The sequence below is a fragment of the Drosophila mojavensis genome, unplaced genomic scaffold (assembly GCF_018153725.1).
Source record: "Drosophila mojavensis isolate 15081-1352.22 unplaced genomic scaffold, ASM1815372v1 contig_36, whole genome shotgun sequence".
NCBI lineage: Eukaryota > Metazoa > Arthropoda > Insecta > Diptera > Drosophilidae > Drosophila > Drosophila mojavensis.
This window is the reverse complement of record NW_025318858.1, coordinates 3,119,477-3,136,500: the sequence shown is the minus strand read 5'-3', so window position 1 is coordinate 3,136,500 and position 17,024 is coordinate 3,119,477. Positions and strand designations below refer to the sequence as shown.

General features: G+C 39.3%; 1 protein-coding gene across 1 annotated transcript; it reads right to left on the bottom strand.

The window, feature by feature from the left end:
- Window positions 1-2,733: 2,733 nt before the first annotated feature.
- On the bottom strand, window positions 2,734-4,475 carry LOC6575874 (protein disulfide-isomerase A6 homolog). The gene is made up of 2 exons (XM_002001842.4): window positions 4,367-4,475; window positions 2,734-4,298 (listed from the first exon to the last, which is right to left on the bottom strand). Exon 2 carries the CDS (start codon window positions 4,277-4,279, stop codon window positions 2,945-2,947), a length of 1,335 nt encoding a protein of 444 aa, XP_002001878.1. The 5' UTR covers window positions 4,280-4,298; window positions 4,367-4,475; the 3' UTR covers window positions 2,734-2,944.
- Between the last annotated feature and the right edge of the window lie 12,549 nt (window positions 4,476-17,024).

Genomic DNA, 17,024 nt, shown 5'->3' with positions numbered 1-17,024 from the left:
AAATTATTTATATGTATCTTTTCGCTAAAACAAACTAATTTTTAATTATTAAATTTTTAATTAATCAAATTAATATAATTAATTTACAACTTTTAAATATAAGATTTTTTGCAGCTGAAACTAACAAATTATTATTAGTTATTTATAAAATAATTATTTAAAAAAAGCGCTTTACTGTTCTCGTTAAAACACAGTTTTTTTTTAAATACTGCAAATTTATATAAAACTTGGTTTATCTACTACGATTAATATCCCACCTAAGCAGCATAAACCGAATGTACAATTTTAACTTCTATTTTCCTAGATATGAAATCGCGTATATAATTTTGTATGGAAAAACGCATTGCAGTCAGGACGATCGAAGTGTGATATGTATATATTTTTATACATATATATTATTATTATTATTATAATATTATTTTTATATTAACGCCTGCCTTGAATTATTAGCTCAGCTCAGAGCAGCTGGACCAGTCCCTACACTTCACTTTCCTTTGGTAGTCTAGTAAATCACTTTTGGTTAGTGTATAGCAGCAACACAGTTAAAACTATGCCGCGTAGGCGACGCAGCAGCAGCAGCAGCAGCAACAGCAGCAGCAGCGTCGGCGGCAATAGCAACCAGAACCAGCAGCAGAAGCAAAAACCAACTTCCCCAACTTTACTTTACCCGACACTAGCGCCCCCTCTACACAGCGCCCACCAAACACCGCCCACCGCCCCCCTGCTGCTGGCATTAACTGCGTTACACTTTTCAGCAACTTTTACATTGGGCGCCAACTACAACAACAACAACAATAGCAACAACAACAAGCATGAGCAACTGCTTTTGCCTCCTATTTTTCAACTGCTCGCCCACACACAAACTAAGCGCCAGGGGCTGCTTTTGCTATGTGTGTGTGTGTGTGAGTATCTGTGTGTGAGTGTGAGTGGTGTGTGTGCAGCATTGCGGCTGCGGCTGTGGCAACAACAACAACAGCAGCAGCAACAACAACGACGACAGCAACATTGCCTGCTCGAGCCGCTTATCGCAACATCAGCCAAGCATAAAGCTCAATACGCACAACCACCCTGCAGCAGCAGCAGCAGCAGCAGCAACAACAACAAACAGTCGTCCCCGCCCATCCGCCGCCGTCGCCCCCCCTGTGACGAAAGTTGAAAGTGGAAAATTGTGCGTGGCAGCCAAAAGTTTCGTAGCTGAGCCAACTGCCTGATTGACTGACTGACAGACGGACGGACGGACTAACTGAGCCACTGACAGTCGGGCCGAGCCACCTTAAGCCCCACTGCAACCCCTCGGCACTACCTTGCGCCATGCAAAACCCATTTACTCCTTGGGCTTCGGCTTCTCTGAAAATTAAATGAATAAGCAGCTCGTTCTGTGCAACGCTCTGTGCCGTGGCCTGGGCTAAAGGGGGTTAAGCTGTGGCCGGGCAGGGGCGTGCCATCGCTGGTGAGGCTGGCTCGTGGCTTGTGGCATGTGCAGCCTTTAAGTTGTGCGCTGTCCCACTTCCAGACCCAGACCCAGTCCCAGTCCCAATCTCAATCCCAATCCCAGAAGCCGCTGCCAAATGTAGCACAGCTGGCAGTCATTTTTGTGCGCCTCACTGACGGTTTGCATTTAAAGTTATTATGCCACAGGCTAGGCTCTATATAATATAATATAATATAATATAATATATATATATATATATATATAATATATATACGTGTGTGTGTATGCTGGCACATGCTTCGGCTAAGGCTAAGCAGCTGCTGTTGGCCATATTTTGTCCAGCCAAGATTAGGTGACCATGACAATTGCTCAATTGTCAATTGGTCAATTGGTCAATGGGCATTGGGATCTGCTCATTGGCTTCCAAGCAACAGCTGCCCACATTTTTGATAAGCTTGGCTTTAATGAGCCTGAACTGAAAGTCCATAAACTAAAGTTCAAATGGATAGTAAAAAGAAAATCAAAGAAAAATCAGTAATAGTCTTAGTACCAGGAGATCCCCTGAACCCCTTGAGCAACTGATATTTTCATAATGCACAAGTTTCTAGTATATGAAATACGCCTCTTGCTAATTTTGTGGAAAGTGGGTGCATTTGGGGGCTGTGGGGTTGATTATAGCAAACATCGATGTTCTATAAAAATTAACAAGAATCTATGTTTAAAGTGTAGCCCTAAAGATGTGGGAGATATAATTTTAAAACTGATTTTCCATAAGATTTTTATCGATAGCAAAATGACGGAAGCAGTTATCGATACGGATTAAAAAAAAAATTGAAGTCTTTTATATCTTCTGAAATCGACGGGTACGACGACATGCGAATAGACGAACGGACGGACGGACAGGGCTAAATCGACTCAGCTCGTGGCTTTGATGATACATAAACGCTTTGTATGACAACGCCTGCCACGCCTACTTCTGCCTGTTACATAATTAAAAAAAAAAAAAAAAACATTTTACCCTGATTTCCCATTTTCAATGGGTTCAGGGTATACAAATAGTTGAGCTATTCCGGTTACCCGGCTCTATAACTGTATAGGTTTGCTTATAAAAGTTTGTCTGGGGACCAGAATTTTCGTCGCTATAGCCGTTCAGTTGCTATAAACGGAGTCGTAATATCCGGACTCTACTGTATTTCCCCAATATTAATTTTATTGTAATCAATTTATATTTTAATCGAAATTGAACTCTAAATTAAAAAAGAAATTAAAAACCCTTTTTTTTTTTTTTTTTTTTTTCTGAATTTACTTCATAATTTAGAATAATTTAAGTATAAATATAGTAATTACACAATTCAAATTCTGATTTTGAAGTGAATTCCAATTAAAAGTATGTTAGAATGTTGGGAAATTGGTACAAATAGATAATGTCAAGAATGTAAAGGATCGGTCGGTCGGGAATATGATGTGGGTCGAGAGTGATTAGGATAAGTGTGAATGGAGCTCTGGAGCTCTCTATAGTTCATCCGGAATGGGATGGGCGCCGGCGGGCGAATCCTTCTTGGCATCCTTGCCGTCCCAGGGCGCGATGTTCGCGATGCGCGGCAGATCGTCACAGTTGACGTAGGTTAGCTTGCCACGCCCCTTGGCAATGTCGGCCAGAAACTCGTCGACGGCGGCCGTGGTCATTGGGCCCCTGAACAGGGCCATCTTCATTTTCATGCAGTTGACAACGGCCAGACTGGGATACTTGTAGCTGATGCCCAGCCCCTTCTCGAGGGGCATCTGAACGGTGGCCTCGCTCCAGACCCAGCCCCAGCGCTGCTTCTTGTAGTTGTGGCCGACGCCGCGGAGCACGTTCAGCATATGATTCCTGCACTTGGCATTGCAATCCTTCAGCGTGGGCAGGAAGGCGAGCAAGCACCAGTCCTCGTTGACGCACGCATTGAACAGGGCATCCTCACTGGTGATCTCCACAATCTTGAAGGCCGGCACCAGAGCCAAATCCTGAGTGTTGACCCAGTCTATGATTCCGTCCGCTGTGCGCTTGCTTCCCTTGTACTCGATGGCGTCGGCCGCATGTTCCGTTTGAGCGGGAATGTAGAAAATTGTGGGATAGCCCTGCACCTTGTACTCGGCAGCCAGTTCGCTGTGGGCGCTGGCATCGACCGCGCCCACTTTGAATTTGCCCTTCAGCTCCTTGGCCACCTTGATCCATTCGGGGGCCAGGCTCTTGCAGTGCGGACACCAGGGCGTATAGAACTCCACCAACCAAATGTCCTGCGACTTGAGCACCTGCTCCTTGAAGTCGTTCGGCTGCAGTTCGATCACATCGCTGTCCATGCAAATGCTATCCTTTGCGGGAGGAGTTTCAGGATCTTCGCCGCCGATGACGCCTTTGATCTGCTTCTTGATCTCAGCCATGGCTGATTCGGCAATGGCGATCGCTGTGCGTGGCCCAAAGAAATTGACGGGATTCTTCTTATCGACACCGAAAATTTTGATCATTGGAAAGCCTTGCACTTCATACGCTGCACTCAGCTCCGAGTTGCGCTCTCCATTGATCACGCCCAGTTTGACAACGCCTTTCAGGGCCTTGGCCAGCTGCTTGTATTCGGGCACTAGGGCGTGGCAGTAGCTGCACCACGGTGCATAGAACTGTACCACCCAAATGGCATCGTCCTGTAGCACGGTGCTATCGAAGTTTTCACCGCTCAGCTCCGCAACGCCATCTGTTGGCGAGTAGAGGCCGCTCGACTGGCCAGCGACCATCATGAAGAGCATCAAGACGCTGCATAGAGCGAGAATCACGAGGATCCGAATGCTCCACGATTTATTTAACTGATTCATTTTCACTTCGTCTCTATTACTGTAAATATAAATATATATTTAAAAATTTATATATATATTTTTTTTTATAAATAATAAAATTCTTACGAATATGTTGAACTAATAACTCTTGAATTGTTGCTATAGCAATGAGTCTACTTTTTGCTTGAGTCTCGCATCTGCTCGATTTGTGGTTTAAAGCCTACTACGACTTTTCCATTTGCAGTATTGTTGGGAAATGGAATAAGACGATCAAAAATATTTGTTGCCTTCGTAAAATTCTTGTTAAGGCTTTGTATACGATCATTAGAGCCGCGTGAAACCGAATCGTATATTCTCTTTTAAGCAAATATCACTTTAAAGAGCAGCAAGTGGAGTTGGAGCTCTCCATATGCTTACTCTCCTAAGCACGATCTCTGGGTGTTTTTAATGAATAAATAAAATAATGATTAAATGGAATCTAAATAAGCGAAAAAAAAAAGATTTTGAATTTGATATAAATTCATGAATCTCTAACATGCGTTCAAGGACAGAATATTTTAATCTTTCATAATTTATTTATTAAAGTATGTATTAGAGGAATATTAGACTGACACGTTCCTTCGTGCTCGATTTGTGATCTATGGCTAGTTTCTCTATAAACGCCAGCATTTCCAATTTTTCCTCTAGCTTCCGATCATATGTTTCCCCTTATATAGTTAATCAATCGTTCTCAATAACGTGTAGTGTATTGGTATGCATATGTGTATATAGATGAACTCTATACCTATTGCATATATGTACAACTTTCTATACCTATTTAGTATATATATTTTGAATCAGAAGGATAAAAAAACGGTTTCTTAGTTTATTGTTATATTTCAAATAAATATCTTGATAAATATAAATATTTAATCCAAATTGAGCATCATTTACATCTGGGCCAATAAAATCTATACTATGTTAGTACATATATACTTAGTAGTATATATTTTTTTCTATTCCATAAAAGCTTTGCATTTCATTAAGAAAGACAGGAGACTTAAATAAATAAAATAAAATAAATAAATAAATAAAAATAAAAAAAATAAAACATCAATATTAGAAAAACTTATAAAACTCTTTAGGGAACCATTCTTTATATATATATTTAATATATAATGTTGAAAGTGACACCAATGATATTTCTGAACTTGAGAACAGAAAATTCCAAGACTAAGTTCTATAGCTCGTTTCTACCTCTCGTCTCTCAAGCTAGCACTTTAAACTTTGTTGACATTTTTTATCAATTTCAAGCTAGAAACTTGAAAGTTTTTCTTTTTAACAACCAAAAAGAAAGCAAGAAAGAAAAAAAAGGGCAAATATATATAGACTATATAAAATGAATAGAAAGAAAAACAAGATGGCTAAAAAAGCGTGAATGAAACCTGCCCTAAATTCGCACAAGCGGCTTAAAACAACAACAGCAACAAGAAGAAGAGGAATAACAACAAAAACAACCGCGAGAAAAAGGAAGCGAAATATGAAATAAAAACAGGATACAAAGCATTGCCAAATAAGAGAAGAAAAGCAAGAAGCATAAGGCGCACGCAGTGGGCGGTCCACAGGGTGCGTGGGCTGTCTGCTTGCGGATGGTGGTAAGGGGCCGAGGCAGTTGAAAAAAAAAAAAAACAAAAACGTGTGAAAGACGAAAGGCGAAAGGAAACGTCGACGCTGCGTTTTTATGCCAACGCCAGTCCTTGTTGCAGGACACGCACCAAAAGGAAGGCGCAGCACGCATAAATCTAATGCCAAATTACATTATTTTGTCATTTCGCCCCCACAGAACCCAACGGAACCCCACCCAGCCCAGCGCAGCCGCCCCATCTACAGCGGCACTGCTGCTGCAGTGTCCTGGCCGGCGGGCATAAAACACTGTCAAAAATAAACTTGAGCACAAAAAGGAAAAAAGTGCAGAAAGCTCTTGGGGTAAAAGTTTGCCAGCCAAGAGCAACAACAACAACAACAGCATCAACAACAACAACAACAACAATAACAACAACAGCAAAAAGTACATTATATGCAAGCATGCAAAGGGGGGAAGGCGAGGGAATGCCAGTTGTCAAATATATATATATATTTACTATATATATGTAGATATACATAGATGACTCTTGTGTGCGTGCGTATGCGCTGGGGTCTGAGTCCTTGGGGTTGTTTGCCAAGTTCGCGGCCGAAGCCGAAAGTGAAAGTAAATGCAAGCGAGCCTCAAAAAACGAAGCGCGCGCGTCGCTGCTCGCTGTGGCTGTGGCGACGCGGTCGACGGCGCTGCTGACGCTGGCGTGCGTGCGTTTAACAAATATCCTTCGGCACGTTGCTTGGCCAAGGACATTGCGGCCATTAAAATTGGAGGCATTCAAGCTTTTTTCGGTTTTCTTGAGACGCGCGACTGCAACAAAAAAGAACTCAATCGCGCGCTCTCACTCACTCGCTCACTCTCTCTTGCTCTCCCATTCTGCTCTGTTGGGGCGCATTCGCTCTCTGCGCGCGCTCTCTCACTCTCTCTCTCTCTGTGTCGCTCTGGCTCTCTCCCGCTCTTGTTTTTGCGTTTGCGTATTGGCCAACTTTCACTTTCTTTGCCTTGTCCTTTGCCTTCACAGCTTTTCACTTTCGCTTTTCCTATAAACCCTGTGAAAGTTCGTCGTACGCGCGCTCGCTCTCGCCCTCCCGCTCTCACACTCGCTGCCTCTCTCTCTCTCGCTCGCACACTGCACGCCATCTCGCTCCAGCGTGCGACTTCCTGTCTGTGTGTGTGAGCTTCCGGTTTTGTTTTTACTACTGATAAGGCGTCAGCCAGGCGACTGCCCAAAAAAGTATGCTATGCTTTCTACATGCGCTGCTTCGCTCTCTGTGTGAGTGCGTGTGTGTGTGCGTGTGTTGGTGTGTGTTTTTGTGTTTTGGGAAGACGACCAGCAGGCGCCCTTTTTATTGTTGTTGCCTCTGTGCGTTGCAAGGATCAAGGACGTTCAAGAAAACCGAAATGGGCTTCGGGCCTCGGCATAAAAAAAATGCAGGGCGTACAATTTTCATTTACTTTGACTGCTGCTGCTGCTGCTGTTGCTGCTGCTTCTTCCATGTTTTTCTTTGCTTTTCCTTTTTGTTTTTTGTTTTGGTGGTGGCTTGACTTTGACATGGGTTGGAGTGTGGTGGGCAGAGGGGCGGAGGCGTGGTCGCTTGGATGGCTGCAGCTGCCTCTTTGGGCCTGTACATAACAGAAGTGCGTGTGCGCCTATATAATGCGTGTGCTGTATGCCATCTGTGTGTGTGTGTGTGTGTGTGTGTGTGTGTGTGTGTGTGTGTGTGTGTGTGTGTGTGTGTGTGGGGGGGAAGGGGGAGCTCTGCTGCTGCTGCAGTCCTTTATTGAGCCAAGAGCCACCCACCTCTGGTGGAGTCAGGCAGAACCGAACGACCCGCTGCGTTTGTAATTTTCTCTTTTTTTGTGCGTGTGCAGCAGCGACGTCGACTGTGGGGCGACTGTGGGGCAAGGGGGGGAAGGTGGTTGTAGGCGCGGCATTGTGAGTGACGTTAAATGCTGTTGTTGCTGTTGTATATACACTATGTATATATATAATATATAAATATATATATTTAGCTGGCTTTTGGTATATAACAGGTTTTTCTTTTTTGGCAACTGCACAACAGGCGAACATTTTCATTGCTTTTCCTTTTCGGCTTTGCCCTTTGGTTACTTATGTGGGTCGCAGCGGGCACGCTGCATAGCAATGAGGCTGCCTCCGCCTCGGTTAGTTTAAAGTAAAGTTTTTGCTTTTGAGGCTTTTTGCGTTTGCCCCGCTGCGCCCCGCGCCCTTCCACCCTTCACTCTGCGCATAAAGTGCGTGCCAAATGTCGCTTGCGGTTCGAGTTGGTTTTCCTTTTATAGTTAATTGCCAACTTAAAGCTTTCAAATATATACACACTTATATAAATATATATATATATGCCTATGTAGATAGCCGAGCAGGAAACGAAATTAATTTGGTCGTTAATGTGCCTTGGAAGTGACAGCAAGAAAGTTCAATGTAATTGCGAGAGTCTAAAGAAATTAACTCGAGCCAACATGCGTAGCTATAGGGTTTCTTATCATAGACCAAGGGCCATGAGCTGATAGCGGCGAGAGTCTTAGATATGACATGGGAAGGCTCTACACTAAATTGATTCAAGTTTATTTGGAACTGAGTCTGAAATTAATTAAGGAATATGCTTGTGTTTTTCTTTTTATAAGAAACTCAATATATTTTAGTTAAATGACCATTCTATGGTTATAGATTCGGTTTATTTTGTATATCATTATGCTTTATAAAGTGATCTTCACTATTAGTTGCATTAATAATATCATTATTATTGTCAGTCTCATTGTTTTTGTCGTGTTCATTATTGTTGCCCTATTTTCATTTATTATTATCATTATTTATAATTTATTATTAATTTTTCTTGTTATCATTGGGTATCGTATTTATTGTAATTGATTAAATCTTTTTTTTTTTTTTTTTTCATTTTCAATATTTCTCATCATTTAAATCACTATCAATATTAATTTATTTTTTTTTATAAAATAGTAGAATATTAAATACTTGCCCATGATTAAAAATTGTTGCATTGCAATGCATTAAAAAAAAATACATTTTAATACTTTTAATACGAAAAAACGACTAAATACCCGATAAACGTAAAAATTTCCCATAGTGCATTGATGTCTTTAAGCATCGTTAAGAATTTCTATCCATTGTACATTATCAATTTCATTATCATTTTCAAATTCATATTCACTGTCATTTTTACCATCAATTATATCACTATTATTAATCATTTATTATGAATATTCTTATATTATTTATTATTAAATTTTAATTTTATTACTTACATTAAGATCGTCGATTTTACCATCATTATTCTTAACATTATTAGAGCCAATGTCCCATGAAACCTCTGTAAGACTATTTACATATATAGTGTCTCCTGAGTTTAGTTTCTCTTGATCCAAAGGTCAAAGATATTTATGTGTCTCCCAGCTGCCTGCTCGTTGTCTCTTGTCTCCCAGCTGCCTACTCGATATCTCTTGAAGCTTGAAGCAGTCACATTCAATCTGAGAATGTTGCTCATTAGGACAGCCAGGCTGACTGCCACTCGTGTCAGCCACCTACTCGCCTCTCCAATAATTTCTATATATGTATCTATCCAGCATTCGCTACACAATTGTTCTACATTTATTTCAAGTCCCGCTGCGCATTCATCATTTGGATGCAGCCTCAGCTCGGCGCTAAAAATGTTCATTCAGGAATTCGCGCCACTGACAGCACCTGCCCATCACAAGCTATAAATGCCAGTATGACTCTCTCTCTCTCTCTCTCTTTCTCTTTGTCTCTTTCACTTTCTCTTTCACCTTTTCCCTTTCACATTTGAAACATTTTCCGCAATCTTGCCAAATGTCAATCAAAGCAAAATGTCAGCCTGCAAGCTGCCACAATAACCTCCCCTCCCCTCCCCTCACCCTCTCCACCATCAGCACTTTCCACTCTCCGTTTCCCTACGCTTTACTCATTTTGAGCGCAATCGTTTCGCATTTTCCAGGCTTTTCAGCTTTCGTCCTTTGCGCCAACACAACAAAAAAACAATTAAAAAAAAAAACTTTTGTGGATTAAATGTATTTGTAATTATGTATTAGCCAAGAGAGAGAAAAAAAAAAAAAAAATTGTTTGTGCCTTTGAGCTTTGAGCTGCTGTGGCAGTTGCTCTTGTTGTTGTTGTTGTTGTAGTTGTCATTGCTGTCATGCTGATAACACACACACACAGACACACGCACACTAGCTGCTGCTATGTAAAAAGCTTTTGCTTGTGTGTGTATATATAAAGCGACGTCAACGTCAGCGTCAGCTGCGCTGCCAGGAGGCAGTCAGGCAGACAAAAATGTGTTGCACTGTGTAAGACGCAGCCTACGCACAAGCCGCACACGCACACAGACAAACACACACACACACACACGCGCACACTGAGCTGCAGAGTAATTATGTTGCTCGGCTTCTATGTAGCTGCCCAACCCCCATAGAAGAAATTTCAAAGCTCATTGGTATTTTTAGTTGTGCCTGTGTGCCTTGTTTTCATTGCATGCCACCCCATCAGCCACACCCACTTGGCCAGACCGCCCGCCCATCCTTTTGCTGTGCGGCTAGTTGACGCTAACGTCGCAGTCGCCGTCGACGGCGCTGCGCAGCTCATTGAAATTTGAGGATTTTTGTCTCAGTGCCCTAATTAATTTTACGTACCATGAAAATCATTGTTTGCTGCTTTGCTTGTGCTATATTCCTATTCTTGTTGTTGTTGTTGTCACTGCGCGTGTGAGTAGGTGTCTCTGCGAGTGTGTGTGTGTGTGTGTATGAGTCGCATTGCAGAGACCTGTTTGAGCTGAAGCTCAAGTAGAAGAGCAGCTCACGCATCTCAAATGAAAATATTCTTGCAGTTATACTTAAATGGTAATTACACTGCAATGAATGCCTAGCTAATTACGTAAATATCAATAATTTATAATAAAATATATTCAACATCTATTATAACAAAGTATTATATATCCGAGATAGCAACAAAATGTGGAGATTTAAATGCTCTTAGTCCATTAAGGTAATAAAATATTAGCTGGGCATCAGATGCGTTGCACACTCATATACATATATCTAGCTTATCCATAACACTACACTGCAAACAAATCTTATTAGCTTTTCCTTTTGATTTTTGTGCACATTTATTATTAGTGCTGTAAACTTAATTCATATATAATGTCGAGGAAAAGTTTTTAGATGAATATATCTTATTTACAGGTTATATGTGGCTAGTATATGTTTTGCTGGTTTCGAAGACTGTTACTAGATAAAATACTGACAGGCCATAAAGTTAATGTGTCTTATCTAATTCATTATCCAATGGACAAATGCTTGAAACATAATTGTAACAGAATGATTGAAAAACAGAAGATAAATGTATTTATTTCAATACGAAATGCTAATTATAAATATGGTTATACTGTAATAATATTAATATACTAATAATAATAATATGAGTAATATATTTTATGAATGGTTTTTCTCAAAATTGTTTAATTTTTTCAAAGATATAATTTCCAGAAATTAATTTGTTTTCGCTTTTTTTTAAAATTTTTTTTTTAACAGCTACAAGTTTTTCGGCAGATTTAAGTAGAAGTAAAAATAATAATGCAGACAACATTTTTTTTTTTAATTATTATTATTATTTTTATTATTTTTTTTTTTTGTGTCTGGAATAGGTGAACATTTTTTATGCTCATATCAGCTGACCTGACTCCCTCCGATCAGTGCTTAACGATTTCAAAAATTTATCTTTCTTGCGCTACCTTCCATCTAACAGCTTGAAATTGTTTCAAATTAACCTTCAAGTGGAGCTCTTCTGTATGCCTTAACTCTGTATTCTGTTGTGTCCCTCTACCACTCCTATTCTATTGCAATACCTGAAGACACAGACTCTTCTCAATGCATCTTTGTCTAAGCACATTCGTATTATGGGGTCTACTTTGAATTCACCAATAATTTCTTTCATCTATCCATCTATTGTGTATATGTCATTTATTTTTATATTATTTATTATACAATGTTATAGTATTATATTATTGATTCAATCAATCTTGTATCAAAATATTTATACTAAACAGATATCTCTGTTATGCGAATTGCAGGCACAATCAATTCTTTAATCACTCCCCCTCTTTAGACCCGCCTTTAACATTAGCTTAATGTCATTGGCTTTGCTTATCTAAATCGCCAACATTTTGTGCAGTGCATCTTCGCCCATTCCCTTCTGCCTTCTGAGCCGCACTTAAACTGCGCCATATTTTGCCAAGCTTTGTTGCTGTTGTTGTTGTTGTTGTTTTCTGCTTGGCCTGTAGGTTGGTCGTTTGGAAATTTGAGAAAATTAGGTTTTGTTGTAGCTGTCGCTGTCGCTGGCAAGCCAAGGCGATGTCCTGGCACGTTCTGATGCCGTCTTCTGCTAGCCTAACCTGTTTTTTCTGCCCTGCTTCTGCTTCTTCTTCTGTCTATTTTGCCCGCTCTTCTCATTTCTGTTGCTGCTGCCGTGGTTGGGCTGGTAATTAAATGCTGCGTTGCTGGACCACAGCAGCAAGGACGCTGGACGAAGGACGCAGGACACAGCACGTAGTCCATGGCAGTGGCACAGCCACCTAATCAGCAATCCCAGCGCGAATCTGAGTCGCTGCCACTTCAACCCATCCCAGGGTGGAAATTATGCAAATGCCCGTTGCCAGCGAACAAGGACATCGGACACGCAGCAACTGAAGCAGCAGCAGCAGCAGCAGCAGCCGCAGCAGCCTGAGCTGGCAGCCGAACCAAAACATTTTCGGCTAGCAAATTGTTTTTCATTGCTGCATTTAAAATATGCTCCAGTTCGCATTTGCCATGGCTACAAATGACTCGAGCAGCAGTTTAATTAAAATTTCACTCTCTCGCTCTCTCTACTTTTCCCTCTCACTCTGAGTGGGTATGTGATTTATGACCAACTGCAATTTGCCTGTATACAGGATATCATCAAGTATGTAGAATGAGAATAGATTCTTTTTATTATTAGATATTAGCTTTGAATACTTATGCATTATTTGCAATTATTATTATTATTTCATTCATTGAGCATGGCTTAGCTGTGATTCGAAAGCACGTTATTATCTTTATAGGCCAAGCATATTAGATATAAGGCAATGCTATTGAGCCTAGAGTACATTTTCAAACGTTGAGCATTAGGATAGCTCAGCTGTTTTATAAGAAAGCACGATCATATTCATTGTCTATATAAATATATATCTAAATATATTTAATTCTTATTCATGAAGATATAATATACATATATATTTCTATAGACAATTTATATCCAATAATAATGGAAATATATATGTGTATATATACATATATACTAACACTTATTCACGAAGAGCAAGAAGATATAAATCCTGTTTCATTTGTTAAGTCTAATAATATTATTTTTTCCTTCATCTATTGAAATTACCAAAAATATATATAAGGCTTTATGATTTCTTCTAAATTTTCCCAACAACAAGTAACAAATAAATATTTACTATATTTTTATGCCTTTTTCATCTAAATCAAGTTTACTTCTGCTGCAATTGTCTCGAATATATCCAAGTACTCATATATACATAAATTATTTCATATTTTGCTTATCCGGAAATCTCTCTTAAATATTTCCACCAGTCATTTCAGGCCCATCTCTGCTCATCTTCCTACATGTATGTCTATTTATAGAACCCATCGTAATCTCTTCGTAATGTGCCTGCTTTTTAGTTTTATTATTCACATTTGTTTCATTGTTTTATATTGTCCCTTGGCTCAGACGCCTGCCGCCTGCCGCCTGCCGTCCTCCATCCAGCATTCAATTTGCGTGTTTTTTGACTTTCGAGCATCGCCTTGGCAACCTTAATCTTTTCCATTTGCTGTCATCCATTAGCCCGAGTTGCTGTGGCTAATTAAGTGCCCGTTTAGCCTTAATAAATAACAATTTCTCAACATTTTTTCAACGACAAGAGATGCGCCATAAAACCAGTCCCAACTTCATTTAATATGGAATATCCTTTATCTTTTGTTGCATGCATCAAAGAAAACTAAATTTCACTTGTTGCCAGCGAGATATGAATGGAGATTAGAAGAAATAGAGAAATTTTATAATAATATTAATAATAAATAAATAATAAAATATTAAATTTGTTATCGATAATTATCGATTATAAAATTAAACAATTTTGTGTATGCTGAAATTAAAATAAAATGGAATAGAAGCTTACTGAGTGGCTCTCATCTCTCTTATCTGGAACGAAAAGGAATGGAACGTTGTTTTGTTCTTTTATATTTCAATATACAAATTCGATTTCCTGTCAAACACTTGAATTTTCTGCGTTATTTTGTGGCATCTTTTGCCCGCCCATCGCACGCCCATTGAACCGCATCGTTTGACTGCAGTGGCTCATGATTTATTTAGCAAATTTGTTGCTGGATGTCGCTGTGACCATTAAATTAATTGCAATTTATCGATTTTTAAATTGCAATCTCAACGTTTGGACGCCATAAAAAATATTGCGCGCATACCCAAAAAATGCCGCAGCACGAGCCCCCAACGATGGGGAGAAAAACAGGAGCTAGGGTGGGGCATTGCCTGTGGCTGTGGATGCAGCCACCAAATTCGCGTCCTCTGGTGTATACGAAATAAATTTTGCGCCGCACAGACTGCGTGCGTGTGTGTGTGTGTGTGTGTGCGCGAGTCTGGCATGCGTTGCGTATACATAATGCGTAGGTTTGAGTCAGTTATCTGGGCATGAGGCAACTCTTTGAGTGAGTGTAACGGATAATGGGGTATATTAGCTGAAGGGACTGATTGGGTTAGGTACAGGAAATTGTTGGAGCTTATTTGTAGGCTTTTCTTTTGTCGACTTTTAGTAGTAGAAAAAGTCGGCACTGCAGCCTCCATTATATGTTCATAGTAAATAAAGCTCGAGTTGTTAAAGCTTCTTTCGATCAGATATTATACTAAAGAATTGCATAGAGTTGTAATATATAAGTCTAGACAGACCCGCTCAATATTTAAGTTCAAGAACTAAATACTATAGACAAAAAGCTGCAAATGAATTTTTAAATAAATTGAAAAAAATTTTAGTTTAACCTTAATCAGAGAGCATTTTATAAAATATTTTATTCCGTACATGTCTCGCTGTACTTTTGATTCAGAAACTGTTCCAGATCGTTAATAACTTTCACTGTCGTAAATTTCCCTCATAATTCATATGATAAGTCTTATCTATAAGCCTATACTTATATCATATATCCATATATCATATATCATATAGCCATATATCATGTGTTTATATGCATAGATTATTACATAAATGTTCATTAGGCTCACTTACAGCATATCCCATAACTTGTTTAACTAGCTACATATCTCATATATCACATATAAATATGTATATTATATATCACATATCATACATCTACATATCATATATCCATATATCACAAATCAATATATCATATATTCATATACATAGAGTACAACATATTCGTTCATTAGGATCCCTTACAATATATCCCAACTTGTTTGCCTAGCTATTGCTTTATTTTTCTACGCTGTTTCTCTTGTCTTTTTTGCTGCCTTTGCTATAGCAGTAGCAATAATGAAAAATATATGTGAGCACCATTAAAATACATCAGATAGGCATAGATCACACCACACTCTCTATCTGCGTGTGTGTGTGTGTGTGTGTGTGTGACTCCTGCTGGTCATTTGCTTGCCACATGCATTGACATTTCTCGCACTCAAATTGGAGTTGTTGCTGCGTTATCTTTGCTGTCACAGCAACGTTCGTGTATTTAGCTCCATGGACAATGTCATGTGGGCTCGTCTGAGCGCTTTGTGGCGACTGTGTGTGAGTGGTTGTACATATGTGTGTGTACGTGTGGGTGGGTGTATGGTTGTGTATGCGTGCAGCTTTATGCAGGCTGTGGGTGGCTTGTTAGCCAAGGCAGCTTCGTATGTAACTTTAATGAGCTGTTGCCCCACAGCAATTGAATGACAGCCAACGTTACAAAAACAACTGCGTAGAGCTCACCCTGAAAATAAACTTCACATCTCCCATGAATTCCATATATGAATGTAAAGCTAAAGCTTCTTAATGTCTCTCAATATACGAATTGCCGATTATTGACAAAAATTCCCAGAAAAACAAAATTATATTTTCTGTAAAAAAATGAGTATTTATTTTTTAGTGTACCAAAAATGATTCACTTGAATTTGGAAATATAGAAAATTTAAAAAAGATCTTAGAAAGTGGAATCGGGATGGATGACTGGCGGAAATTTTTGTTGGAGCAAGATTATGATTGCAAATCTAATAGCAATGTTTCATATTCATTTTACCTAGTTAAAAACTTGGGAGTTATTTAAGCATCGATTGATCTCTGATTGATGTATATTTTATTTTTACAATGGCAGCATAGTTTTGTCTGATTGATGCACATATAAGGGCTATATACATATGAAAATCTGTGATTTAGTTCTGATTGAGGTAAAGTTTAAATGATGTATCGAAGTTTTGCTCAAAGAATGGAAAATATCAGTGAATGCTGTAAATCTTGATGAACTTTGGATTTTATTAGTACTTAGTTATATAGATGTTATGGGCCTTGATTGATCACTGATTCATGCTGAACTCAGTTAATACTACGTTCTTTTACCCTGCACCCATTGTTTCGTTTCATATTTATTAGAAGCAACTCAGATTGACATACAGTTCCCACATTAGCGATTGATCAAAATCAAACTGATATATTATTTAAGAAAAGTTTCATATTTTCCTATTGAGGATGTCTAAAATAGTTCCGACTCATGTGGAAATATGAGAGGAAGCTTTCTGTCATATGGAAGATTGATAGCTGATTGATGTGTATATTGGTCCACTTATCTTATCAATAGACGTCAAGGCAAATGATTGACAGCGCATATTTGATTGATTCACGGCAATTTCTATGGCAATAAAGCAGCTAAAAGTCATCTCAGTCTCCCTTTCTCACTCCCCCTCACGGCGAAATGGTCAACACTTCACATGAAAAATTCAAAAGAAATAGACAATTATCAAGGTATTTAGGTGCTCATATCTTCCGATATAAGAAAAAAAATGAAGAAGAAGCAAAACTGGCATATGACAAAGCAGCTTAT